Here is a 27,127-nt window from a genome sequence, read left to right on the forward strand (position 1 = left end):
ACCTAATACGAGTACTTTTACTGAGACAGTTTTCGAACCAGCTGGATTCTCCACTGTTAAAGAATAAATTCCACCATCTTCATGGGCAGCATTACGAATTTCAAGCTTGCTGCCAACTGGAGTAACATCAATTCTTGCTTTAGTTGGAGCTTCTCTGTCTCCTTTTTTCCAAGTTACTTTTGGGAATGGCACTCCTTTGATGACAGCACTAAGTCTTAGAGTATCACCAACCTTTATGTATTGTTCTCTTGCCATGTTGGCATCAAGAATCAATTCAGGGGGTTCTAGGATAAAATGAATAGCACTTTAAGGTTTGTTGATGTATTTTACAATGAAGCATATACAATGAGACACCTATCTTCTTTGCTATTACAGCTGAGAAGATTTTACTCACCAAGTCTGTCTTTTACTAGCACTGGCTCGGGAACATAAGCTGGATCTGATTCACCAGCTTCATTGACTGCTAATACTCTGAACTTATAGGTTTGACCATCCCGAAGACCAGTGACTTTATATTTAGTTTCAGGACATGACTCAGGAGTGTGGTTGGCTCTCTTCCACTCTTCATCTCCAACTTTCTGGTACTCAACAATGTAACCCAGAATCTTGCTCCCACCATCATGACGTGGTGGCTGCCACGTTAGGTCAACTGAATTACATGTTGTATCAATTGCTTCAGGATTAATAGGTGGACTTGGTTTAGCTACATAATAAAAGAAAAAAAAAGGAGTTAGAATATAGCTGAAAACGAAGTTGGATAATATGAAAACTGAATGAATGCTTTAATACTATACCAATTGGATCTTTAGCAAAGAATGGTTTGGATGGTGGGCTTGGCTCTCCAATGCCAATTTCGTTTTCTGCAGAAACCCGGAATTCATATTGACACCCTTCTAGAAGATCAGGAACCCTGAATTTAGTGTATGGATGGATGGGCTCTTTGGTAACTCTAGCCCATCGTTTAGACATAGTTTCCCTCTTTTCCAGGATGTAGTTTGTGATGGGCTTTCCTCCATCATTTGGCTTGTTCCAGGTTACTAATGCAGAATTTTTGGTAACTTCTGTAACAATTGGCTGGTCAGGTGCATCAGGAACCCCTACAATAAACATTAGAGTGTGTTAGAAATTTAATTTTTCCTATTAACAATATCAAACATTGAGTCACCAAAAAGAAGCATAATGCATACTGAAACGATCTTTGGCTTTCATCGAATCAGATACCAGAGGATCACTTATTCCATACAGATTTTCAGCATATATCCGGAAAATATAATCTTTTCCTTCAAGAAGTTTAGAAACTTTGCATGTTGTTTTAGCACTTGCAGACGTAACAGGCATCCAAATATCTTTTCCCACTTCCTTTTTCTCAATAATATAATTGGTAATTTCACTGCCTCCGTCATCTAAAGGTGGCTTCCAAGAGATAACCATGTACTCTTTGGTCACCTCATCAAAAATAACCGGTCCTACTGGTGGTCCAGGACGGTCTGCAGAAACACACAAACACAGAACACAAAATGTTATTTCCACTTCTGCTTTGGAAAGGACAGAATATCTATTCTTCTTGTGAAATTATACTTACCAACAACATTGACTTGACAGAAACCTTTCCTAGAACCTGTACTGTTCTCCACAACCACACAGTATTTGCCAGAATCTGACCGTTTGGCCTTGATCTTCTCTAGGGCAAGTGTTGTCGGAGTGGTCTTTATGCGAGTACGATCATCTTCTAGTACATCAGCTTCATCTTTGAACCAAGTAACCTTAGGCTTTGGTTTGCCTGAGTAATGGCCAGTGAGGGCAAAAGCTTCACCAACCCGAATTGTGAGTTTATCTCTGAAGGCAAGGTCAAGTGTCGGAGGAGCTAAAATTTTAATTAGAAATGCAAGTCAGTTTTACTGATCTCTTATGGTAAATCTGTAAATGTCAAGTTTTCAAGGTATAAATTGAATTAGAACACATACCCAGGTCATCCTTGCAAGTGATTGGCTTGGTACAAAATGATGGTTTGCCTTGTCCAACAATATTGACAGCGCTGACACGGTACTCATAGGTATCACCTTCTTTTAAGCCTTTAACAGTGTATTTTCTGCTAAGCAAGTTGTCCTTTGTAACTGAGTGGAACTTCTCAGTTCCAATGAGACGGCTTTCTAGGACATAGTTAATAATTTCTGATCCACCATCATACTTAGGAGGATTCCAAGTCAAAGTAACAGAATCTTTAGTAACTTCTTTGACTTCCAGGTCTTCAGGACGCTCTGGTACAGCTGTAAGTAAAATATGGAATTATGGTGAAAAAATGCCACGTTAAAATGTAGTAGAATATAGTAGATGATACTTTTTGAGAATTGCATTTAAATATTAAATTATCTGCTTTGATAAGTAACAAGAAGACATCTCATCTTCTGAGATGAGAAACTCTCATTTTTAACATTAGAGTTAAAAAGAACACCATACGGTCTAATTTCCTCTGATAGATGAGGAAATAGTGGTTCACTGAGGCCAAATAATTTAAGAAGGCTCTCCAGAGTTAGTAGTTTCTGAGTTAGGAAAATATATTTACGCCCTTAAGGGGGAAATTTAAAAAAATTAGTGTAGTATACATGGAAGGATTTGAAGAATCATATATATTCCCACAATCTTTCAAAATCACATTCAAATACTACCAACATCAGATACTGAGCATTTGCCTAACGAGTCTCATCAAAGGAACAAAATGGTTGGCATTTATATACATATTTTGTCACCGCACTCTTTTATTAAATGAGTGAAGAAGTGATTGAGAATGAAATTAAGATGTACGTACTGATTGGATCTCTGATGACAAGTGCAGTTGGTGTCTCTGTAAACGGGCCTATGCCAACACTATTTTCAGCCGCAACTCGGAAAAAGTAGGCTTTGCCCTGAATGAGACCCTGGACGGTAGCATTTTGCCGGGTGACTGTATACGTCACTGGGGTCCATGCTCTGCGGTCAGATTCACGCTTTTCAATGACGTAATTGGTGATTGGACAGCCTCCATCATCTTCCGGAGAAAACCATGTCAGCTTGCAGGAGTCATTGGTGAGGTTGTCAGACCGGAATGGTTCTCCAACAGGACCTGGCACATCTGGAAATAAGAGGAAGAGATTTCTAATGAACCTTCAATAAACTACAGGGCTCAATATTTGTCACCCTCTGTTTTTAAAAAGGAGACACTAAGACATTTTCTTATGAAGAAAAGGAGATTTTTGTCTATTGATTTTTTTTCCTCCCCATGATATCTATATTCAGCCATATTTTAAAATGAAATAGGTAACAGTTACTGTTTGCCACTGTTTTAGCAGGAGCTGAAGGAACAGTAATGTGTGTAATATAAATATATGTGTGTGTGTGTGTGTGTGTGTATATATATGTGTGTATATATATATATATTTAATTTGTAAGTCAGATAGGAAAAGCTGCTGGAAGGAGAATGCACAGAAGGAGACAGGAGAGGGGTGAAGGGTGGCATGGCTGGCTACTTTTTGTGTCTAGTTTACTCTCCAGAGGGGAAAGGGAAAGAGAACTTTTTCTAGATGACTAAAAAATCAGAAAGCAGCACAGGAGTCCCCAAATCTCAGAATGACCTTTGAGAGGGTTAGAATTTAATCTGAAAATGTACCACTTCTCAAGTTAAAGTAAAAGGTGTCTAGGAGCTTGAAACTAACCCAAAAGCTTATAGGACTATTGGTCAATGAGATCTTTTTCCTTATGGCATTATCATTAATGAAAATGTAACATGTTTACATAACAATTATGTTCAACAGAGAACCAGTTATTCTCACATAGAAACTCACTGTTTGGGGTATGGTTGTGTTAGAGACATGATGAGAGAGAAATCTGAGTGGGAGAACTTTGCTTTCTGAGCAAATCACTACAATAAAGCAGCCAACAAGAGGCATGAAAAAGCCTTGTAGAATTCACCTATATATTTAGTGACTAGAAGTGCAATATTGATAACCAAAAATGATGCTTTTCAATTAGAATATGAAACCTTTCACAGAGATGTTTGCTTTATTAAGATAATTAGCAAATAAGGATACACTCTCATGATAAGAAATTGATCAATCTTAGTTTGTTAGATATTCATGTACAGTGGCAGGAAAGTTTCTTTCGTGAAAACTATATAAAACATAAATGCTTATGGTGGCATGTTACATAACAAGGCAAAACACAAAACTTTGTTATAAAAAACTTTGTTTTTATATAATATAAAAACATAACTTTTTAAACTGCTTATAGAAGTATAACAATATAAAATATATATAGGATAAAAAAGCAAAGAGGAAATTTTTTTAAATGCTAATAGTGGTCAGGGCACTTGGGTGGCTCAGTTGGGTGAGCGTCCGACTTCAGCTCAGGTCATGATCTCATAGTTCTTGGGTTTGAGCCCTGCATTGGGCTCTGTGCTAACAGTTCAGAGCCCGGAGCCTGCTTCGGATTCTGACACTCTCTCTCTCTCTCTGTGCCCCTCCCCCACTCATGCTCGGTCTCTCCATCTCTCAAAAATAAATAAACGTTAAAAAAGTAATTTTAAAAAATGCAAATAGCGGTCAATGGGATTGTTGGTAATTTTTTAAGTTTCCAAAGTATATGTAACAGTTTTATTATTACATAGCCTTATTGTAGTTGAAGTAAAGATGTTATTTTTAAAAACTGCATGGACAAATTCAAAGTATTTACCTAATACATCAACGATAATGGTCTTCTTTCTTTCTCCACCTGCATTTTTGGCAAGAAGAGAATAGACACCTTGGTGACTCCTCTGGCAATTCTTGATGACCATGGATGAGCTGATGGCTGTGGTCTCAATGGTAGCTTCTTGAGGTAATGCTCTTTCATTCATGTTCCAGGTGACAGTTGGAGGAGGTTTTCCAGACACATACGCGATGATCCGGATCACCCCTCCAGCATGGACCACAATTCTGTCTCTGACACTGGCATCTAGCTGAAGGTCAGGTAACACTGGAACACAATTGAAAATTACAAATGTGGTTTTCATTTCCAATACAAAACACAAATCTTGATAAAATAATAGAAGTATGAATAATTACCAATTCTGTCCTTCATTTCGATGATATCTGTGACTTCTCCAGGTTCTCCAATGCCGGCAATGTTGACTGCTCTAACTCTGAATTTGTAGAAAGCTCCTTCTTTTAACCCTGTCACAACAAGCTTTGTTCCTCTCACTTCTTTGTCTTTACCCTGGGGAAGGATCACAAGCGTTCAGTTCTTTGTAGCTTCTTATTTTAATGGCTTTCTAAAGCACAGCCAACAGCATATTTAACTAGTCTGGGAAAATTGTTGCTAGTTTATGTATTGGGGATCAGATATTATAGGTAAATGCTGACTGAAATGTCTTTCCAGGAATTGTGTTTTAATATTATGCCAAATGATTGAAAAATGTACTCTTAATTTTTTCCACCTTTTTAGAATTTATAGCCAAAAGAGAAATTAATGATAATATAACTTAACCTTTGATCAGATTTTTGACATAACAGATGTTTGGATTATTTGTAATTATGTTATTTTATAATTGTTATTTCTCTGATTTCTTAATAAAAAATACAATGGGATTAATGGGATAAATACATTAATTAATGGGATAAATACATTAATTAATTAATGAGGATAACTGCTACATTTTCAGTTTACTTATATTTCCATAATTCCAAGTGTTAAGTACCTGCTCCCATTCTTCTTTTCCTTCTTCTTTATATTCAACGATGTATCCAGTTACTTTAGACCCACCATCTTTTAGTGGAGGAGACCACTCCAAATCGACAGAGGATTTAGTCCAGTCTGTGACTTTGGGAAGTGGAGGACCAGGAGGGGCTGGAAAGAACCAGTATACATCAGTATTCTTGCCTTTTCCATGGCACTGTGAGGGGGTGGGGGGAGGAATGGTTTCAAGGCTTACCAATTGGATCTCTGGCAGTCGCTGGGTCTGATGGCAGACTTGGTGGACCCACACCGGCAGCATTGATTGCATACACACGGAATTGATAATCAGAACCTTCAATAAGACCAGTTACTTTATAAGAAACACCCAAAGTCATGGCTTTGATAGGATCTCGGTTAACTCTCTTCCATCTCTTCGAAGTGGTGTCTTTCATTTCTAGCCAATATCCTGTCACAGGAGAGCCTCCATCATACTCTGGCTCTTCCCAATTGACAGTCATGGAGTTGCGAGTCACGCTGCTAACTGTTGGTTTATCTGGTGCTCCAGGGACAGCTAAGAACAAAAATCACATTGATCTATAAGAAACTATGAAAAATAACAGGTAAGAGTGATTTTGTATATCAAATATGTTCTACTTACAGAAGAGGTTTCTTGCTGTTTCAGGTTCACTGTCAAGAGGCTCCCCAATGCCAAATTTATTCTGGGCCATGATTCGGAATACATATTCGTGGCCTTCTAGCAATTTGGGAATTGTGTACATGCACTCTTTAGGTTCACTGGAGACATGCACCCATGTCTTCCTGTTAGCTTCTCTCTTCTCAATTACATAGTTTGTAATCTTAGACCCCCCATCATCCAAAGGTGGAAGCCAAGATAATGTCATTTGATCTGCTGAAATAGATTCAAACTTTATTGGTCCCACTGGAGGGCCAGGACGACCTAAAATGGTTTAAAAAAGGAAAAAAATATTAGAAGAATGATTTTAATGCCAAATAGTATATTTAGGAACAGAAAAACATAGTTTTAATAAAGCCAGGAAAACATTACCAAGCACATTCAGTCTCATCTCCTTTGATGCTGTTCCCAGATTATTCACAGCTGTGATGGTATATAAGCCAGTGTCACTCCTTCGAGATTGTGGAATAACTAAGGTGCAAGTATCATCCACTACCAGTTTGTTGACATGGGTGTCATAGAGAACAGGTTCTTTCTTATCAGGCTTCCTTGGAGGAGCTTTAAACCAGGTTAGTGTCGGGAATGGCACACCTTTAATTTTGGCTACAATGTTAACATCTGTTCCTTCTTCAACCTCCATGAATTCTTTTAGATCAATTGATGGTGGGCCTAGATGATTTAAAAGAAAAGAAAAAAAAAAAAGGTTGTCATTAGGGACCAGAAGTAGAATTTACAGTGCCTATAAAGCTATTTGTATCTACTATAGGCAGACTTCATAGCACAATATGAAGAACAGATTTGACTTCAACTAATTATATGACTTCGGAGGGCAGGTAATGTAGTCATCATCCTTTATTGGATCTACATGTAGCTATGTATCGGCTATTGGCTCTCTCTTACCTAATGTTATTATACATGTAGATACTGAAAAGGGGCAGAGAGAAGTGAAGATTGTAGTAGCTTAGTCTTGGGAGTTCTATCATGATACCCCCTTTAATATGCATGCATATTCCCTTTAATAAGCAGAGTTATGACAGGACTATTTTTATTCTAAGATGAATTCCCTTTTTAAGAAAGATAACTGCTAGTAGATGCAAAGCAATTTTCCATTTTCCAGGAATCCAGTAGAAGAAAATGTAAAGAGGGTAGTGACTACACGCGCCACGCCCCCCCCCGCCCCCGCCAAATTTAGAAGAAAAAACTGAACACACAGCAGTAGTGATGGTAACAGAGGGAGAATTTCTACCATTTTTGTCTATAAAATTTGTCTATTTATATTTATCTTTTTCTTAAATAGAGAAAAAGAAACTTGATTATGAAGATAAATGGGTCTTAGCACTCACTGAGCAAATAACTGCTTGGTTTCTTCCCCTCTTGAGGATCATGCAGAAAATTATAGTAAGGAAATTCTAAACGTCATCTCCTTTAAATAAGGGAAAGGTAATATGTAAGGAAATTTGATAATCCTGTAGAAGTTGAGGGAATGAGTGATTAATGTGCCCATGTTCACACTCAATTCATGGTAGCTTCCTGATGCACAGATATTTCTTTTTATTTTGGACAAATATTAAATTTCTAGGAAGGATTCATAAAGAGGACATTTTCTGTTAATACATTGGTACTTACATGTCTGATCTTCGACAGTCACAGGGCCAACAGTGGCTGAAGGTTTGCTGACTCCTGCAGCATTGACAGCCTTGACTCTGAATTCATATTTTCCACCCTCTATGAGGTCTTCAACAGTAAATTCCAGTTCTTCCACATCGCGTTTGTTGCACTGCTTCCATGCTTCTTTCTTTGTCCCAGTAGGATCCCATGCAAGGCACTCAACAATATAGTGGGTGACAGGGGAGCCTCCATCATTCTTTGGGGGTTTCCATGATAGGTGTACCGTGTTCTTTGTTATGAGGCCAATCTTGAGTTTAATAGGGGGATCAGGAGGATCTTTAAAAATAGTTAAAAGAAGTATTAAGCATTGTTTATAATGATATATTTCAAACTTGAGAAACTACTTTAATCTTCGGTTAAAAACTTACATATTGGATCTCTGGCAGTGGTCCTCTGAATGGTTTCCACAGGTGGACCAATACCGAAACGGTTTTCTGCCCGCACACGGAAGAAATATTGCTGTTCAGAAAGAAGATCGGGAACTACAAATGAGGTGCTTCCACAGTTTGGATTGACTTTAGTCCAGACTTTTCCATCAATAGTCCTCTTCTCTATAACATAGCCTTTGATCCTGTCTCCTCCATCATCATCTGGCATCTTCCATGTGAGTTTGCAACTACCCCTTGTGATGTCACTGACTTTCAGATCTTTGGGTGGCCCTGGTACATCTGTTGGATGCAAATCACAATATAAACAATGTCACTTAGTTTAAAATAATTTGTTCTTATTCTACGGTCCCTTTTAAAGTCTTTCTTACCCATGACTTTAACTCTACAATTTGCTGTCTTTTGTCCTGCTTTATTCTTGGCTGTGATGCTGTATTTGCCTGAATGAGATCGCTTGCACTCCGGAATAATAATTACTGATGAGTTTTCAGCCGTCTCCAGCTATAGAAAGAAAACCGTAGTCATACATTGGATGAAGTAAAAGCATTATTGCAGCCAACAATGTTCTGAATCACTTCAATTTTTTCTTTTTACCTGTGCATCCTCGGGTATATCATGAACTCCCTCCTATTAGAAAAGAAGATAGTTGTAGTATAAATATTCCTTAGAGTGATTCACCGGAAGACACAGAAAATTATATTTTTCTTACCTTCACTGCCTTCTTTGCCTTTCCATCAAATTCCCAAGATGATTTGGGTGTCGGGCGTCCCTTGATGACAGCAGGAATCCTAATTTGTGAGCCAGCTGGACAAATCAGACAGTCTTGTGCTCCAATATCAATGAAAACTTCTGGTGCCTCTATAGTACCATGAATAATATAATAGGATTTAGTTTACTTTTTCAAAAAATGTAATTGACATATCTTCAGGAAATTAATTTCATGAGATCAAAAGATGAAGACATAAATGTAATAAAGGGCTAGTACCTAGAATATCAGTGGCAGGGATCTCTCCAGTTGTATCACTTGGTTCAGATTCACCAGCTTCGTTGACAGCTTTCACTCTGAATCTGTACTTCCTGAGTTCTTTCAGATTTGGTACCACACATTCACAGGTAGTTAGCAGTTTGTCTGGCTCATTTACTCTTTTCCAGTCAGTACTACCTTCTTCTTGCATTTCTACAATGTAGCCTTTGATTGGACTGCCACCATCTTTGGCTGGAGGTTTCCATCCTAGCGAGATGCTAGACTTTGTTTTATCTTTGGCCTCTGGGCAAGAAGGTGGGCCAGGTGGATCTAATAAAGAAAAAAAATATATGTCAAGTTTTGAAGCCAATAGGATGCTAGATTTAATCTACTAAATACTAAAATAGGAATGCCAAAAGAATAAATTACCTTCTAGAGAAGACAACATAAGAAATAGTCTTTTTTCATTTAGCATTGATGTGAAAACAAAAGAAAGCAGGCAACTCACTGGAATTAGAAGGACTACTCACTATGTCTAGATAGGTTTATATTCTATTTACACACAATTGGTGAAAAGCTATTTTCGTTTTAAAATCCCTTTGAATCTACTAAAAACTTTTTATTTTTTTTAGAAAAAATATGTCAGATTATTTATTTATAAATTTAAATCCAAGTTAGTAAACATGGTGTAATAATTTCAGGAGTAGAATTTACTGATTCATAACTTACATGTAACACCCAGTGCTCATCTCAACATGTGCCCTTGTTAATGCCCATCACCCATTTAGCCCATCTCCCCACCTGCCTCCCTTCCAGCAACCCTCAGTTTGTTCTCTGTATTTAAGAGTCTCTTATGGTTTGCCTCCCTCTCTGTTTTTTATCTTATTTTTTCCTTCCATTCCCCTATGTTCATCTTTAATTTACCTTAATATTTAAAAAATAATTTTGTCATTAGTTGGGAAACCTTTGAACACAAATTAATCATAATGCCTTTTAGGACAGGGTCAATGTATGTAATAATTACATAACAATACACTTCTGATGGTGCTTTACAATTATAGAAAGTCTTCTACTCTGTTCTTTTTAACCCTACCTCTTCCTCTCTAGTGCCTAGCACAGTTCCTTGCACATAGCACATGTTCAATATAGCTTGCTGAATGAATGACTGCTTCATTTTATAGATGTACTCCATATAGAACTTAGAGTATTTTAAGTCTTAACAAATAGCTGAATTCTTTTTCTGCAGATAATCTATTCAGATATATAGCAAATATAATTAACCATTAAGGTCATGCTATTTTAATTTTTGAACTTATCTGCTAATAGATCTTTCAGAAGAATTTTTTTTTAATTTCACTTCACAGACTGTGCTTGAGAAATCTCGTATCTTTGTTCAATAAATATTATTGAAAAGTTAACATTTGCCTTTTGTTGAACTCCACCTAGAGGGTCTAAACAGGGAGGGAGAAAATGTCCACAGTATCTAATTAGGGGTTAGGCGTTTATTTAAGGTAGGAGAGCAGAGAGGAGCTTATAGTCCAGGGTCTCTATTATTGTGATTCTTCATAAAATACTAGGTTTAAACCAAGAATTTAAAAACTATATGATTTTAGGTATGTGTATACATGTGTGTATGTATGCATACGTATAGATATGTGTAGTGTGTATATGTATATGTAGTGTGTATATGTATACACATACATCTATGCTTCTGATACTCTATGAAACTTTTTACTTTAATAAATAAAAAAATTTGTTATAGAAAAACGCAGGCAATTTAAGAGAGAATTATCCATTTAGTGGCTTTGCCCTTTGTAAATTCCAGAAATGGAAGCATACTTACATATAGGATCTCCTGCAACAGCTGGATCTGATGGTTCACTGGGAGGGCCAACTCCTGCCGCATTTATCGCCATTGCTCGGAACTGGTATTTAACACCTTCAATCAAACGCGGAACGTTAAATTCCACGCCTTTCAATCCCACTTTGGTAATTGGTGCTCGGCTAACACGTGACCAGTAGGCACCTCCCTCTTCTCTCTTCTCCAGCCAGTAGCCAGTAATTGGAGACCCGCCATTGTCCAGAGGAGGAGTCCAGCTTACTAGCATCGACCCTTTGGTGCGCTCCAAAACTTTTGGTTTTCCCGGAGGTCCAGGAGGGCGAAAGGGATCTTGAATGACTACTTTATCTGATTTGCACTCATCACTGATTCCATATTTATTCACTGCCCTAACTCGGAACTCATACTGACCATTGGGGATAAGTTTCCAGACCTAGAAATCAAATGAGTAGTGATTTCTTAACAACATACTTATGTTGATTTTCACTTATTTTAAAATTCAAGTTATTTTGGTAGGGGAGACTATAAAAAGAAATCTATAAAAGCAAATAAATATATAGTTAAAAAATAAATAGGCTCAAATGTGGAGAAAGCATTTTAAAATGAGAATATGTGAATTTATTGTACCTAATACTGGATCTCTCAAGTAAAAAAGAATTTATATACAAATAGTATTTACTAAGTGGCCTTATGTACATGGTGCTAAAAACTGTGCTAAATCTTTTTGTGTGTGGTTTTGAGTTTAATCATTAAATTCCCAGGTTATGCCCTAGTGGTGTTAATTCAAAGTCGTGTCCTTTTAATGTGTATAAGTAAATATTTAGAATAGTTTACCCCGTATCTCTTCTCTACAGCAGTGTTGGTGACTTCCTCCCATTCACTTTTCTTCCTGCTTGCATCACGTTTGTCAATGATATAATGGGTAATTTCACTGCCCCCATTATCTAGAGGGGCATCCCATGTCAAGTAGCAAGATTCAGCTTTAATGTCAGTAACAGCAAGATTTCTTGGTGGTGATGGACGATCTGGGAAGGAACCAACACAGGAGAATGAGAAGGCCATTCTTAAAAAGGTACTGGATTTCATCTTGATAGAAGAAAACGGGTCCCTTACCATATACTTCCACATGAACATTTCGGAACACTGAACCCAGGCGATTGGAAGCAGTAACTGTGTAAGTGCCTTTGTCTTCCCGGACTGCTTTGGGAATGCTAAGCTCCGTCTTTGCCTCACTTCGGGATACTTCTTCCTTGGTTATCTTAAGTGCATCAGTGGGTTTTTCGATCACAGTTTCGTTCTTGGACCACTCAATCTTAGGCATTGGAAGTCCTGTCACATCTGCAGGGATGTTAACAGGCTCTCCTGCCTTAACTTTGATAGTGTCTCCTCGAACAGACAAGCGCAACTTAATAGTTGGAGGCACTGTAAAGAGAAAGGAAAGAAAAAAAATGTATAGTCCTAAGTATATTTGCTCAACTTATGAAGATAAAGGCTGCGCTGTAAAATGCACTAAAATCATGCACAGATTCCACACCTTCGTCATCCTGTATGACCACATTAAGAGGCAGAGATGGTTCACTTTCGCCAATTTCATTGACGGCTTTGACACGGAATTCATACATTTGATGTTCATCAAGATTTTCAACCAGGAAAGATGTGGTTGGGCAGAGTCTCTTGTTAACTCTTTCAAAGTCAGGTTTGTCGTGACGCCGTTTTTCAATGATATAACCTTGGATGGGGCTGCCGCCATTACTGCGGGGCTCTTTCCAGTCAAGGGTGATAGTGGATTTTGTCCTTTCTGTGTATGTGAGCCTCTCGGGAGATGTTGGAGGACCTTTAACCAGAGGCAAGTTGAAATGAGAAGCATGAAATAAATATTCATATAGGAAATAGTATTTCACTTTAAATTAATTATGTGAGAAATAAGTTTCTGTTTGGCATAACCTTACATCCATCTTTAAAATCCTTCCAAAAACATATCAGTTACCAGAATTATAGGCATTTATACAGGCAGAATTTTTCTTAGAGTAAAAATTATTGATTACAAATAAATCAAAGGGAATGTAGACTTTTGTTATTTTTTAGCATTTTAGATATTTTACCTCTGTCACTGGGAAATCTTCTAGTCCTAATGAAGTAGGAGAGAAGGTCTGTGAAGTTTTGCTCTGAATGACCAGCTGGGAGCAAAGTGTTTCCTTTATTAAAGGACAGTGCATGTGTCTGCTGAACACACTTAGAACCATGTTGCCTCAAGTGTGGGTTTAAAATGGAGTGGAAAGAGAATTTATGTGATGCTTCTGTAGTTTCGTGGCCCAAAGGACAAAACAAAGCATAACTTTGCATGGTAAAACTAGTCTCCTGTTGAACTGTCACTGTAACTGGAAGCAGAGCTTTGCAGTGGAAGCTCAGCTCTGATTTGATACTTGTGGCACAACTTGAGCTAGAGCAGACATTTTTGAGATGAGCTGTTACGGGGAGGATGTAATGGGATGTCAGTATGCATTACCAAGTGTGTGCAATTTTAGAGTTTCACATTTGCTCATACTGCTTAAGGAGATTTCCTTTGGTTGGTTTTCTATTCTCTGGTGGCTTTCTCTGACTCTGAGCATCCATATCCTTCCAGTGTGGAGACTACTTGAGGGCTAAAGGAAGACTAAGGCATTTATCATAAGGCTGTTGTATATCCTGTAATCCGTCAAAAACAGTGAACTCCCTTTAACTACTAAAGCATTAAATTAATTACTCCAGAGTATTCTATTGCCAAGATGTAGTATTTCTACCTGTTTGTAGGTTGTTGTTAAGCTCTGGTAGATTCAGGTTTTTTCAGTACATGAAACCATACATGGTTTTGTGCAAAATTACATTGATATTATAGCAAGTATGATATTCTTAAAGTTGCCAGTAGTTTTTTGATTCACCTTTCTTATCACTCTCTTGCTATAGACCATGAGACTCTTGGGAGTTTGAAGTCATAGGGCTCAATAAATAAATGACATAACTAGAAGCAAACAGTATTTACTTTATAAACACAATGAAAACCTCTTTTACCTAGTGGATCAACTGCAAGAATTGGTCCTATTTCAACAGGAGGGCCACAGCCAAACTTGTTCTTGGCAATCACACGGAACATATATTCTTGTCCCTCAAGGAGACCTGTGATGTCACATTTAGATCTCTCAGTCTCTATTGGTTGTCTCCAGGTGTGCATCTTAGCATCTTTTCTTTCAATAATGAATCCTGTGATTTCACTTCCTCCATCATCTGCTGGGTCAGACCAATTAAGCAAACACATCTTTCTATTTGTCACAACAGGTTTTAAGTCAAGAACCGGTCCAGGAACATCTGAAAAAATTAAAACAAACAAACGTAAAAATCAGTGCAATAAATTGTATCATTTAGAAAAACCCTATGAAAATCCATGTAACATTCCTTACCAAAAACTTCTACCCTGGCTGCTGCAAATTTGGAACCACAGCTATTGGTAGCTGTAATCACATATCTGCCATGATCTTTTCTCAATGCATTCTTGATAATTAGTTCCGATTTGGTTCCAACATTCTCTATTACAACACGGTCTTTATCCAGCTCCCCTTCTTCTATGGTCCATACTTTGGTAGGCACTGGACGACCAGTTACCACAGCTGGAATTCTAAGGGTCTTCCCAGCCATTATTTGTATGCCAGCCTTGACAGAAACATCTAGTTCCACAGTTGGAGGCTCTGTTTAAAGAGAACAGTAATACGTTAGTCCAAGAAAGATGAAAAAAAAAATCCTATGGTGGAAAAATGTCCATAATTTTATTGTATGGATCCATGCAACTTTTAAGTTACCTTGTGGTTCAGCCACAGTAACCGGTCCCGTTTCTCCTGGTGGTCCTTCACCTGCAGCATTGACGGCACTCACTCGAAGTTTATAATCGGCACCCTCTCGGATTTCTTTGACTGTGTACTGACGGACCTTGATCATCTTCTCCGTGCAACGTGACCATTCATTTGTTCCAACCAGCTGCTTATCAACAAAGTAGCCAACAATTTCCCCACCGCCATTGAAAGCTGGGGGTTCCCATTCTAGTTCAATAGTTGTAGAGCTTGTGTCGGTGACTCTTGGGACAGGTGGCCCAGGTGGAGCTACAATGAATGTAGATACACAAATCAAAACTCCCAGAAGATTTTAAAATGCACAGTAGCTTACTCTATCCCACTTTTTTTCATAGCGCATTGCATATAATATGGGGTAAGTATTGCTTTGTGAAACTTTTAAGCTATATGTACAAGATGTTTAAAATTTTACATTGCAACCTTAATATATGTCTGTAGGTATTTAATATTTTGCTTGTTTTTTTTGTAAATTTAAGGTGTACAATATGATCTGATACATGCATATATTACAAAATGGTTACCACAATGTTAGTTAACACCTCCCTCCCCTTACATAATTAATTATTTTTTTTGGTACTGATAACATTCAAGATCTACTCTCTTAACAACTTTCAGGTATATAATATAGTACTTAATTAACTGGATGAAGTGACTTAATTATAGTCACCATGCTGTACCCCACTCTCTTCATAAGAAATTACTTACAGATTGGATCACGTGCTGTTTTGGGGTCTGAAGGCGGACTGAACTTTCCAGGTCCAGCTGCGTTTTCAGCACATACTCTGAAGACATAGGTGAGTCCTTCTAATAGGCCTTCTACATTGGTCTTCAAAGAATTCAGAAGATTTCTGTTGACACGAGACCAATGTGTACTATTAACCTCACGTTTTTCAAGCCAGTAGCCCAAGATGGGGCTTCCATTATCTTTTGGTTCATTCCATTTCACTAGCATACTGTTGCTTGTAATGTCTTCTACAATGGGCTTATCAGGTGGATCAGGTGGTTCTGATAAAAAAAAATGGCATATTTGAATTAATTCTCTAGTATGACCTAAAAATTCAAGTTTATAAGCTATGATAATGAATATACCCTTGCATATGATAAAAGGCAAAATGTAGATGCTAAAAGAACCTTACCAAATGGATCTTTAGCTATAAATGGCTTTGAAACACATGGCGGTCCAGGCCCAAACCTATTTTCAGCTCTCACACGAAAGAGATACTCTTTCCCTTCAATCAGTTTTGTCACTGAATATTTGCAGTGTCTAAGTGTTGAAGTGACAGTAATCCATTCTGAGTCAGGTTTTGTCTTGTCTTTCTTTTCCAAAGTGTAGTTTATAATTTCACTGCCACCATCATCAAGGGGTGGTTCCCATTTACAGAGGACGGAGTTCTTTCTAATATCTTCAAATACAAAGTTGATTGGTGGCCCTGGTGTATCTAATATTTCAAAAGATAGCAGTGATTAAAATTTTGTGTAGAAATGGTTGCAAAGGAAAATGTAAATGTTAGCATGCCCCTTTAATATAAACTTCTGCTTTTCCTACATCTGTCTTTGTATGGCTAACAAATACCAAGGTGGGTTGATTTTGTTTACATAGCCAGCAGGAAAAATGGGACTGAGGATAACTTGCTGAAGCTATTTCCTACTTCTTTTATCCCCCTTCCCCACTTCCCCTGCCAAAACCCCTTTTTTAAGTTTTACTGAAACTCTTCATATAGACTTTCTTCCATTGAGAAGTGTAGTTTTACCTACGTACCTAGCACACAGACAGTACAAGGAGCTTTTGCGATACCATGGTCATTTTCAACTTTGATCATATACAGGCCATGGTCAGGTCGGAGAGAATCTCGGACACGTAGCTGAGATTCTCCCTTTTTACTGTTGTCGATACTCAAACGTTGTGTTAGAGGCAGGACAAATGGTTCTTCTTCTTGAACTTCACCCTTCCTCCTTCTAATTGTGGGTGCTACTCGCTTTTTAATTTCTTCTGGTGTAATAACTTTTTCATCCTTTAGCCATGTAATAGTCGGGTAAGGTGACCCAGAAATAGTTGCATCAAGTTCTATTTCATCACCTCGTTTCACTTCTAGGCTTGTTCTCATAATGACTTTTGGAGCATCTGTAATGATTAAAAACAATAATTGTTCTCAATTCTGATCAAAACATTGACAAAACATTATTCTCCTTGATTGTGCCGTGGGCAAACAGCAACCCCATTAAACAAAACTTACCAATAGGATCTACAGCTTTGGTTGGAGGAGTGGCTCGAGAAGGTTCACTAATACCAGCAGCATTTTCTGCTCGCACTCTGAACTGGTATTCCTTTCCCTCTTCGAGTCCTTTTGCTGTATAGGTCAGGACTGGTACTAGGTGTTCATTGCATCTCTTCCATTTGTCTTCACCCTTAGCAATCTTCTCTATGATGTAACCCATTATTTTGCTCCCTCCATCATACAAAGGTGGCTTCCATGTAATAGTCATTGCTTTAGCTGTAGGATTATGGACCTCAACATCTACAGGTGGATCAGGGGGTTCTGAACAATAAGGAAAAAAATGGTTAATATGTACCCATGCACAAACTCATCTTTTTTTAAGTAAAAAATTGCATATTAATTCCTAGCTATATTACATCCATGCCTCAACTTACGCTTTGGATCTTGAGCAATGACCGGATTTTTCAGTTCAATATATTCGCCTCCACCAATCTTGTTGACAGCTTTAACACGGAAGAAGTATTCACCATTTGGTATGAGATCTTTTACAGTCCAAGACAGCTTGTTCTCACCAGACATGACTGGTATATATGTCCTTCTCCCAGCCTCTCTGCGTTCCAGGACATAATGAAGGATTGGGCTTCCACCATCATATTCTGGAGGTTCCCAGGTTAATTTACAAGAACTCTTGGTCACGTCACTTGCTTTAATATCTTTGCATGGTCCAGGTAGGCCTATCAGAAATAAAGTGATAATTATTATTGTAATCTGAAAAGTCAGCATGTTAAAAGTACACTCTTTCTTTCTCTGAGACTATCCACCTGTTGGGTGGGATAATCTTTGATGTGCTGGAATGCCCCTCTGCTGCTTTATGCTGAAGGCTATTTAGCGTCATTGGCCCCAATTACTAAACATATGTAACTCCTCCGAGTTTTTGTTCTAAGTAAAAATCACCCCCACCCAATTTTTATTTATTTTTTTTTTTTATTATTTTTTTTTTTAATTTTTTTTTTCAACATTTGTTTATTTTTGGGACAGAGAGAGACAGAGCATGAACAGGGGAGGGGCAGAGAGAGAGGGAGACACAGAATCGGAAACAGGCTCCAGGCTCTGAGCCATCAGCCCAGAGCCCGACGCGGGGCTCGAACTCCCGGACCGCGAGATCGTGACCTGGTTGAAGTCGGACGCCTAACCGACTGCGCCACCCAGGCGCCCCCCCACCCAATTTTTAAACATCATCTGTGTGGGAGGGGGCAGAAAGTATTACTAATCCTGGTGAGTGCACTATGGAAAAATGCAAATACAATTAATAAATGAATATTGGCAATTTAAACATTCTTTGGGTATGCTATATCTTTTATTTAGTATTTCACATGCTAATAATTACAACAGAAGTAAATTAGTTTAATCAGAGTTTAACTAGCAATTTCATTTCTATAATTACTTGTCTTCCAGATGATTTCTTTCCATATGAGAAGCAATTTAGTTTACAAATAGCCAACTCAGAAGCCCTTTATACTAACACTACAAAGTTAACTAATTTTCCCAATGTGTGAAGAATAATATCTTGTATTTCATCAAAGACTGATTACCTATGACTTTGACATTGATTGAGGCAGTTGCTGAGCCAAGCTTATTTTCTAGCGTAATGGTATAAACTCCAGCATCTGCATGGACACTCTTGGGAACTTCGAGGTGTGCAGAGATATGATCATTCTTCATTGTTAATCTGTCACTTGCTTTAACTTCTTTGCCATCTTTATGCCAACTAACAGTTGGAACTGGGACAGCTCTGAAGGGAACAGGAATTCTTAACTTTTCACCTTCAATAACAACAATGTCATGAGTCTCCATATCAATTGTTGGCTTGCCTGTAAGATATCCAAAAAGGAAAAAAAAGATATGTCAAAATGCAATGTGTGATAAGCAAAGTCTGTTTTATTAATTGAAAGAAACTGTGTCCTTACAGTCTGGGTCTTTGGCAACCACATTTTCAGAGATTTCAGATGGCTCACTGACACCAACAGCATTGACAGCTCTCACTCTCAGAACATACTCCTTGTCAGGAACAACACCTTCTTCAACTTTGAATTTCAAGTCTTTAATTGGGCGAGAATTAACTCGCATCCATTTCTCAGTGCCTACCGGACACATTTCAACATGATATCCTATAATAGGACTTCCACCATTTTTCTCTGGAGGCTTCCAGGCAATGGCGATGTGCTTTCTCCCAGCATCAGTCACATGCAAATCAAGGGGAGGTGAAGGAGGACCTGAAAAAAGAGTGAAACATTCACATCCACAATCTCATCATCAAGCTCTAGATGATATCCTTTGTTTAATTGACACTACTTACTTGTTGGATCTTCAATTGACAGGATTTCTGTGGGTTCGCTTGGGTGACCAACTCCAGCTTCATTTTCTGCCCGAACCTGAAACTGGACCTCTGTTCCTTCAATGACATCAGTTACTCTGAAGTTACAGTCAGGTCCTGAGGTCTTTCCAGCTTTCACCCAACGGGTACCTAACTTTTCTTTCTTCTCAATGATATATCTATTGAAATAAAGCAGTTCATTAGTATTAATAGAGAAAATACAGTTAAGAATTTTCAGCTGAGTATAAATTATCCTTTGTAAATTAATTAAAATTCTACCTTTGTATTGGTCTTCCACCATCATTTTTAGGTGGTTCCCACTTCAGGTCAACATGTCGCTTGGTTACATCAACCACTGTCAGAGCATAGGGTGGTCCAGGGGTGGCTGGAAGCAAAACATTCAATAGTTAGAAAAACCAGAGGGAAAAATGATAATCCAGTACGAACAGTGTCACAAATATTAAGTTAGCGTACTAAAGGTGTCTTTGGCCAGGACAGAGTCCTCAACTTCACAGTAGTCACTTTGTCCTATGGCATTTTCTGCAGCAACTCGGAACACATATAAAGAGCCCTCTGTCAGTGGGGTTACTGTGCACTTGGTGTCCTTGACAGTTGTGTCCACTGTTTGCCAGCCTTTTCGCCTCACATCTCTCTTTTCCACGATATAGTTGGTGATGGGGGACCCTCCGTCTTTCTCAGGAACTGTCCACTTGAGGTCTGCTGTATTTTTTGTGATATTAATAACTTCAAGCCAGCGAGGTGGTGATGGAGGATCTAAAGAAGAAAAAAAGAAAAATTCAATTTTTTTATTGTCCAATACTCAGTCTTCACTGAATTCTCTAGCAGTCACTAGGAAGTCACATAGCAATGATGAAGCAATCTAGTTATGAGTTTTTCATATTTTCTCATACTGTAGTTCTCAGACCTACGTTAGAGGAATTTATATACACTAAACATCAAGAGTGACTTACATAGCTTTTCCCTGCAGAGCACAGGGTCACTGGGTTCGCTGGGCTCACTTTCCCCAGCCTTGTTCACAGCTCTAACTCGGAATGAGTATTCCTGCCCTTCCATGAGACCCTTGAGAAAATGCTGAGTGGTGGGAACACCTTCAGCCACTCGGACCCAGTCCTCCGTTCCAGTCTTTAGCATTTCAATGACATAAGACTCAATCTTTGCCCCTCCATCATGTTCTGGCTTTGTCCAATTCAACATCAATGATGTTTTGCCTACATCTTTCACAGTTGGTTTTCCAGGAGGCCATGGAGGATCTGCAAACCAATGAAATGAAACCATGATTTAGGTTTGTCAAAAAAGGAGTTAATATAAGCTTCAAAATAACCACATAAAAATATATAAACAATACCTATTGGATCCTTTATTAAGATTGGTTCAGTTGATCTGCTTGGTTTTCCAGGTCCGGCAAGATTTTCAGCCAACACACGGAATCTGTATTTTTTCTTATTGGTGAGACCTTTCACTCTGAATTAGGGACAAAGTATGAGTTGAATACCATGATAATCAGAAGCCTCTATGTATTTTACATGGAAGGAACTAATTTATTTAAATTGTGAAAAACTGATTTGGAAATTTAACTGAAAATATTTCAATATAATTTTTAAATTGCCTTTTAACTTTAGATTTGATTGAATGTACTAATGTAATTCTAATATCTATAAAAAATCATGACCATAATATACTGGAAGACCAAACACTTTGAAACTCACAGGAAGTTAATATTTTATAGTAGGAAATTAAGAAATGTGCCCTTGAATGGAATTTATATCATTTCTTAGATCATGTGGTAATACAAAATATAAGTAAAAATAATTTAAAATGTTATGGTTAATATATAAGAATTTGTAATCAAAATGAATGCTTGAGAATTAAAAATTGTGTATATTGCTGTCTTAACACCTTGATGGAGATATTGGACATACCTATATGTTGTGTCCTTTACTGGAATTTTATTGCATCTAACCCATTTATCAGTATCAGGATCTAATCTTTCAACCCAGTATCCAGTGATTGGGCTTCCTCCATCATCGTCTGGCTCACACCATGTGAGAGTAACTGCATCCTTAGTGATATCAGAAGGTTCTAGGCGAGTTGGAGGTCCAGGTGGATCTATAGGTAGGATAATGATGTGTTATATGCCCTATATATAAATATGACACCCAAATCCAAGTTTGACACAAGTATCTTTTTAAAAATTTTTGGCCAACTTATTAAAGAGAAACTTACCAAATGGATATTTAGCTGTTACTGGAGTAGCCTGAACTGGTTCACCAACACCATACATGTTTTCTGCAGCAACTCTGAAGATGTATTCTTTATTGGGTGTTAATTTGGTTGCCTTGTAGTTTGTATCCTTGACAGTTGATGAGAGCTTGTGCCACACTTCACTGTCAGTTGCTCTTCTCTCCACGACATAGTTTGTGATTTTAGATCCACCATCATCTCGTGGGGGGTTCCATGTTAGAAGACATGACTCATTGGTCACTTCTGTGATGTCAAAAGCAGCTGGTGGTCCAGGTTTGTCTGTGGATGACATTATACACTCAGGAAAAAAATCATTTAAAAAATCATGTTTTATTTTTAAAAGTAACTGAAATGAGTCTGCCCATTTTTTAAATGATGGCCTCTCTTACCTAAGACGTTCACTTCTACCACAGCAGTGGCCCGACCACAGATGTTGACAGCCTCGATGATGTATGTGCCAGTGTCACTTCTCTTACTATCAATGATGGTCACTGTGGATTTTTTAGGAACATTTTCAATGGTGATTCTTTTGTCCTGCTTTAGAAGCATATCGGCTTTTGTCCAAGTTATTTTAGGTTCAGGTTTTCCAGTTACAGTGGCAGGAAGTTCAATTTTAGTTCCTGCTTTTACAGTGAGACCAGCAAGGAGCTTCACATCAAGGAAAATTTCTGGAGCCTCTGAAATTGGAAAAGATGATTTATAATGTTAGCAAGCTCAAACAAAATTAAAAGCAGAGGCCTGGTTAATAATACAAAAACCAAAAATAAATACCCTGTGTATCCACAGCCTGGATTTCATCTGTGGGTTTGCTTGGTTTGCTAGCACCTTGCCTGTTCAGGGCCTTCACGCGGTAGGCATACCATTTGCCTTCTTCAAGACCTGTTACTTCCATTCTATCAGAAAATAAAATGGTATATTTTACTATAATGCACACAACCTGTTTTATATGATCTTTCTAAAATTCATACCTTCTCTTGGTATAACACTTTTTATTCCTTAAATTAATTCTGGATTGCTTCAGTATTATAACTAATGAACACCTTGGATAGGGGATAAGTTCAGTAGCACTCTTTAAAGTCGGACAAGCACACCAGAGGAATTATCAATGAAAAAAATTAATAGATTTTCTAAAAGAAAAACACTAATTTTAGTAAGATGAAACATTTACTCTTGTGTCAAATAATTATAAAAATCTACTCTGCACTTGTTGGAATGAGCACTGGGTGTTGTATGTAAGCCAATTTGACAACAGATTATATTAAAAACAAACAAAAACCCTACTTTGTGTCTGCAACTGGTTCCCCACAGGCAACCCATCGATCCGAACCACGTGGACATTTTTCAACTATATATCCTTTGATGCGTGAACCACCATCATATTTAGGTGGATCCCATGTTAGGAAGATGCTGTTGGCTGTTCTATCTCTCCATTTAACGTTCTCTGGTGGGTCAGGTACCGCTATAAACATTTTAAAGAGAGTCAGTGTTAGATAGGCCATCTATGAAATCTCCATATTGCCTGCCCCTGCCTTTCCCCCATAAATTCGACTCCTGGTCTCAAAGCAAAAAAGGTAACAAGAGGCTCCATAAGCAACCATCAAGAATGTACTCACTTGCAGGAGCTGACATATTTACAGGTTCATCAACATAAGCAGGCTCTCCTGGGCCACACTTGTTACGAGCACAGACTTTAAATAAATATTCTTTCCCTTGAACAAGATCAGGAACTGTGAATTCTAGGTCAGGCACAAAGTCCATAACCTGGGACAAAGAAATATAATTGTTTCTCAAAAGCCTGAGTCAAAGATTTTTACGACAAGCAGTGATACAAATGGAAAATTTTTTTAATGGTAAGGGTTATTAATTTTACACTAGGGAAAAATTTGCAGAGTAAGACACATAATATTTGAACCTTATATTAAGGTGAGACTTTCATAACTTATACACATTAAAAAGGTGTCAAATAAGGTATTGGTTCTTTCCACCAGCTTGGTTATTAGAAATATGCTTTTAAATCAAGGTAAAAAACAATAATGAGAAATGAATAAATAACAGTAATAAACTGAAGAGAAAACAAATGGTAGATTGGGCCAACTAAGATAATCTAGTGGAGTGAGAAGTTTGATGACCAGGGAGTTAAATACTTAGTGTCCTTAGAATGGCTGATCGTTTCATAGGGCACACTGGATACTCATCAGGTACCAAGTGAATAGGTAATTTTATTTTTTAGCAAACAGTAGAAAATTTGGTAAGGCACAAAATAAGGTAGTTATACCAAATCTTGGTTGAACTACCTCAAGAAGCATTAGCATCAAGGCATTTAAGAGAAGTTTTTGGGTCTTTTTCAGCAAGGTAAATTTAAACCATGTAAACTGTGCATGGCATCCCAGCATTCTGGGATTCAGCCCACTCTTTTTTCTGTGAGTTGCATTGCTGCTCAAAACTCACTTTAGTCCATGTTTTCCGGCTGACTTCTCGCTTTTCAACAACATATCCAGTTAATGGACTCCCTCCATCATCATCTGGTGGTTCCCAAGTCAAATGTACTGAGTCCTTGGTTATCTCACCAAATTTCAGTTCTTTGGGTGCACTTGGGCGAGCTGAAAAAAAGGTAGTCCAAAATCAATATCGGTAATGGATTGAACCAATATTTGTTAATACTGTCAAATCACCATATGTAATAAAAGTTTAGTTCCTTACCAATCACATTGACGTCAATTTCCCCAGAAATTGCTTTTACGGGATTTTCTAATTTCAGTGTATAAATGCCCTTGTCTGGACGTTCACTTGGAGAAATGACAAGTTCAGCATAGGCAGATAAGGTTTTCATTTTCACACGGTCCCCTGCTTCTAGTACTTTATCTCCAAAAGACCAGGTTGCAGTTGGCCTTGGATAGCCTGTACTTGGAACCAGGATCTTGATAGGATTCGGGACAATAACTTCTAGACCATCTTTAAATGCACTTAAGTCCATTGTTGGTTCAGCTACCAAAAAGAAAAATTAATGAGTCTCCAACACTATATTTAAGGCTATTAAGCTATATTAAGCTATTAAGCTATATTAAGCTATTAAATCTAAAAATAAAATATCCACTTACCAAATGCATCATCAGCAGTTAGAGGACCAAGAATTTCAGATGGATCTGAAACACCAGCTTCATTTTCTGCGGATACTCGATATAAATATTTATTTCCTTTTTGTAATCCAGTAACCTAAAGTATGAATCAATAGTCGTAAGAAAAATACACACACACACACACACACACACATTTAAGTCCATGATCATACACTGAATATTTTTTTAGATATAAGCTCCCTACCTTGTAAGTCAGTTCAGGGACAAGTTTCATATTGCAACGAATCCAATTATCTTTTCCTTCTTCACATCGCTCAATTATATAACCCAATATTGGACTTCCTCCATCTTTCAGAGGAGGTTCCCATGTGAGCTGAACTGATGACTGAGTCTGATCTGAGGATTTTAGGTTAACAGGAGGACTTGGTCTCTCTGGAATGGAAGAAAGAGTTGGAACATACCATTGAATTCAGTAACATTTTATTAAGATAACGTGTAATCATTGCTATCGTCTGCATTAAAATAGCAGGTTTACTGAATTCACTGAGTAAAAGTAGGCACAGCCTGGATTTCTATGATTTTGCTCACATCTTTCTGATGTTCTATCTTTTCATTAACTCCAATTTATTTTAATTAAAAGACTTAATTTATGGATTTCATGAAGTAATTATTTCCTTGTTTTGATGAGCTTACCAATTGGATCAGCAACTTTGACAAAAGGTGTGGCTGCACTTGGTTTTCCAACTCCAATGCGGTTTTGGGCTCTGACCCGGAAACTATACTCCTGTCCTTCTACCACATCAGTGACAGTTGCAGATAGATCTTCAGCTCTTACTGTCATGGCAGTGTCCCATCTGATAGAAGTCTTGTCTCTCAATTCAATAACGTAGTTTGTGATCACAGCTCCTCCATCATACTCTGGCGGTTCCCATGTCAGTGAAACCCCAAATCTATTTATGTCAGTGATGGTTACATTCAAAGGAGGGCCTGGAACATCTGGATTTCATCAAAGAAGAAAACATAGGTTTCGGGTTAAATCAGAGATAAAAGCAAAGATAAGCTAGTTTGCAATTTACTTAAAAACTTCTTACCATATTTACTCCTTGCTTCTACAGGATTGTCAGTTTCTACTGGTTCACCAGTGCCAACTCTGTTTCTTGCACTGACACGGAACAGGTACTCAACTCCGCCTTTCTGTAGTCCAGTGACAGTGAACTCACAACTATCTGCCCGGTCAGTGGCCAGAACCCAGGTCTTTCTTTTGATGTCACGTCTTTCAACAACATAACCTATGATTTTGCTTCCGCCATCAGTTAATGGTTCTTCCCAACCAAGGCTTACTTCACCATCAAATGTTTCTGTCACTTCTAAGTTGCGAACTGGCCCTGGAACATCTGAAATGCGCATATACAAGTTTTTTTAGTGTGTTGTCATGCTTTTAATTGTGCTTTGCCAATCAAGTCCCAAGTGATTCAAGGGCTTACCAATAACTTTTAAATTGATGAATGCTTCTGCTTTTCCATGTTTGTTCTGAAGCACAATTTTATACCTTCCTTTGTCTCCTTTCTTAGCTTCTAAAATTCTGAAAGAAGTTTGTTCAGCTGTAGTATCAACAGTTTTTGAAGACAGAGCTTCATTTTCTTTAAACCACTCGGCTTCTGCTTTAGGGTAGGCATCATAGGGCACCACCATTGTCAGAGGCTGGCCAACATCAACCACAAGATCTTGATCGCCTGTCTTGATTTTAGGTGCAGCTGGTGAGAAAAATAACACGTGAATGCTTTTGACTTATATGTTGTAGTCCAGTTACACCATAGCTTCTTTACTATGCATTTGTTAGCAAATATCAGTGATACAACCTTGGAAATATATCACAGTAACTTTCTAGCACAGAACACTGACTGACTTAGAGTTCTCATGGCTTATTTTGCAAACTGTCAGACTTGAGAACAGAGGATTAAGGATGATTTTTATATCATCCATAAAATCTCCATTCTTTGCCAAAATTAATAATGGAGAACTAAACATAGTACAAAACATGTTTGTTTTTGTGAAGTGGGCCTGTCATACTTACGGATAAACC

The 27,127-nt window shown here is 37.9% G+C and overlaps 1 protein-coding gene across 3 annotated transcripts in view; it reads right to left on the reverse strand.

The window, feature by feature from the left end:
- Window positions 1-27,127, reverse strand: part of TTN (titin) — a 275,680-nt gene that overhangs the window by 66,029 nt on the left and 182,524 nt on the right. For all 3 annotated transcript variants that reach the window (XM_040475510.1, XM_040475509.1, XM_040475508.1), the window contains 51 exons: window positions 26,529-26,798; window positions 26,136-26,438; window positions 25,738-26,040; window positions 25,289-25,476; window positions 25,066-25,180; window positions 24,668-24,952; window positions 24,416-24,567; window positions 23,581-23,728; window positions 23,249-23,426; window positions 22,739-22,860; window positions 22,357-22,644; window positions 21,950-22,246; window positions 21,646-21,832; window positions 21,072-21,187; window positions 20,677-20,976; window positions 20,180-20,479; window positions 19,985-20,090; window positions 19,688-19,884; window positions 19,299-19,604; window positions 18,924-19,202; window positions 17,766-18,065; window positions 17,350-17,652; window positions 16,875-17,237; window positions 16,252-16,554; window positions 15,821-16,120; window positions 15,068-15,364; window positions 14,672-14,956; window positions 14,286-14,579; window positions 12,772-13,071; window positions 12,351-12,659; window positions 12,072-12,262; window positions 11,241-11,670; window positions 9,419-9,727; window positions 9,143-9,291; window positions 9,028-9,060; window positions 8,805-8,934; window positions 8,416-8,715; window positions 8,006-8,323; window positions 6,752-7,048; window positions 6,344-6,643; window positions 5,942-6,256; window positions 5,708-5,856; window positions 5,076-5,226; window positions 4,705-4,986; window positions 2,807-3,109; window positions 1,965-2,267; window positions 1,583-1,864; window positions 1,188-1,487; window positions 795-1,097; window positions 395-703; window positions 3-284 (listed from right to left, as the gene is read on the reverse strand). In XM_040475510.1, coding sequence (XP_040331444.1) covers window positions 3-284; window positions 395-703; window positions 795-1,097; window positions 1,188-1,487; window positions 1,583-1,864; window positions 1,965-2,267; window positions 2,807-3,109; window positions 4,705-4,986; window positions 5,076-5,226; window positions 5,708-5,856; window positions 5,942-6,256; window positions 6,344-6,643; window positions 6,752-7,048; window positions 8,006-8,323; window positions 8,416-8,715; window positions 8,805-8,934; window positions 9,028-9,060; window positions 9,143-9,291; window positions 9,419-9,727; window positions 11,241-11,670; window positions 12,072-12,262; window positions 12,351-12,659; window positions 12,772-13,071; window positions 14,286-14,579; window positions 14,672-14,956; window positions 15,068-15,364; window positions 15,821-16,120; window positions 16,252-16,554; window positions 16,875-17,237; window positions 17,350-17,652; window positions 17,766-18,065; window positions 18,924-19,202; window positions 19,299-19,604; window positions 19,688-19,884; window positions 19,985-20,090; window positions 20,180-20,479; window positions 20,677-20,976; window positions 21,072-21,187; window positions 21,646-21,832; window positions 21,950-22,246; window positions 22,357-22,644; window positions 22,739-22,860; window positions 23,249-23,426; window positions 23,581-23,728; window positions 24,416-24,567; window positions 24,668-24,952; window positions 25,066-25,180; window positions 25,289-25,476; window positions 25,738-26,040; window positions 26,136-26,438; window positions 26,529-26,798 — 12,930 coding nt within the window. The remainder of the gene's footprint in view (window positions 1-2; window positions 285-394; window positions 704-794; window positions 1,098-1,187; window positions 1,488-1,582; window positions 1,865-1,964; window positions 2,268-2,806; window positions 3,110-4,704; window positions 4,987-5,075; window positions 5,227-5,707; window positions 5,857-5,941; window positions 6,257-6,343; window positions 6,644-6,751; window positions 7,049-8,005; window positions 8,324-8,415; window positions 8,716-8,804; window positions 8,935-9,027; window positions 9,061-9,142; window positions 9,292-9,418; window positions 9,728-11,240; window positions 11,671-12,071; window positions 12,263-12,350; window positions 12,660-12,771; window positions 13,072-14,285; window positions 14,580-14,671; window positions 14,957-15,067; window positions 15,365-15,820; window positions 16,121-16,251; window positions 16,555-16,874; window positions 17,238-17,349; window positions 17,653-17,765; window positions 18,066-18,923; window positions 19,203-19,298; window positions 19,605-19,687; window positions 19,885-19,984; window positions 20,091-20,179; window positions 20,480-20,676; window positions 20,977-21,071; window positions 21,188-21,645; window positions 21,833-21,949; window positions 22,247-22,356; window positions 22,645-22,738; window positions 22,861-23,248; window positions 23,427-23,580; window positions 23,729-24,415; window positions 24,568-24,667; window positions 24,953-25,065; window positions 25,181-25,288; window positions 25,477-25,737; window positions 26,041-26,135; window positions 26,439-26,528; window positions 26,799-27,127) is intronic.

This window comes from Herpailurus yagouaroundi, unplaced genomic scaffold (genome assembly GCF_014898765.1).
Source record: "Herpailurus yagouaroundi ecotype Mexico unplaced genomic scaffold, PumYag 140, whole genome shotgun sequence".
Lineage (NCBI taxonomy): Eukaryota > Metazoa > Chordata > Mammalia > Carnivora > Felidae > Herpailurus > Herpailurus yagouaroundi.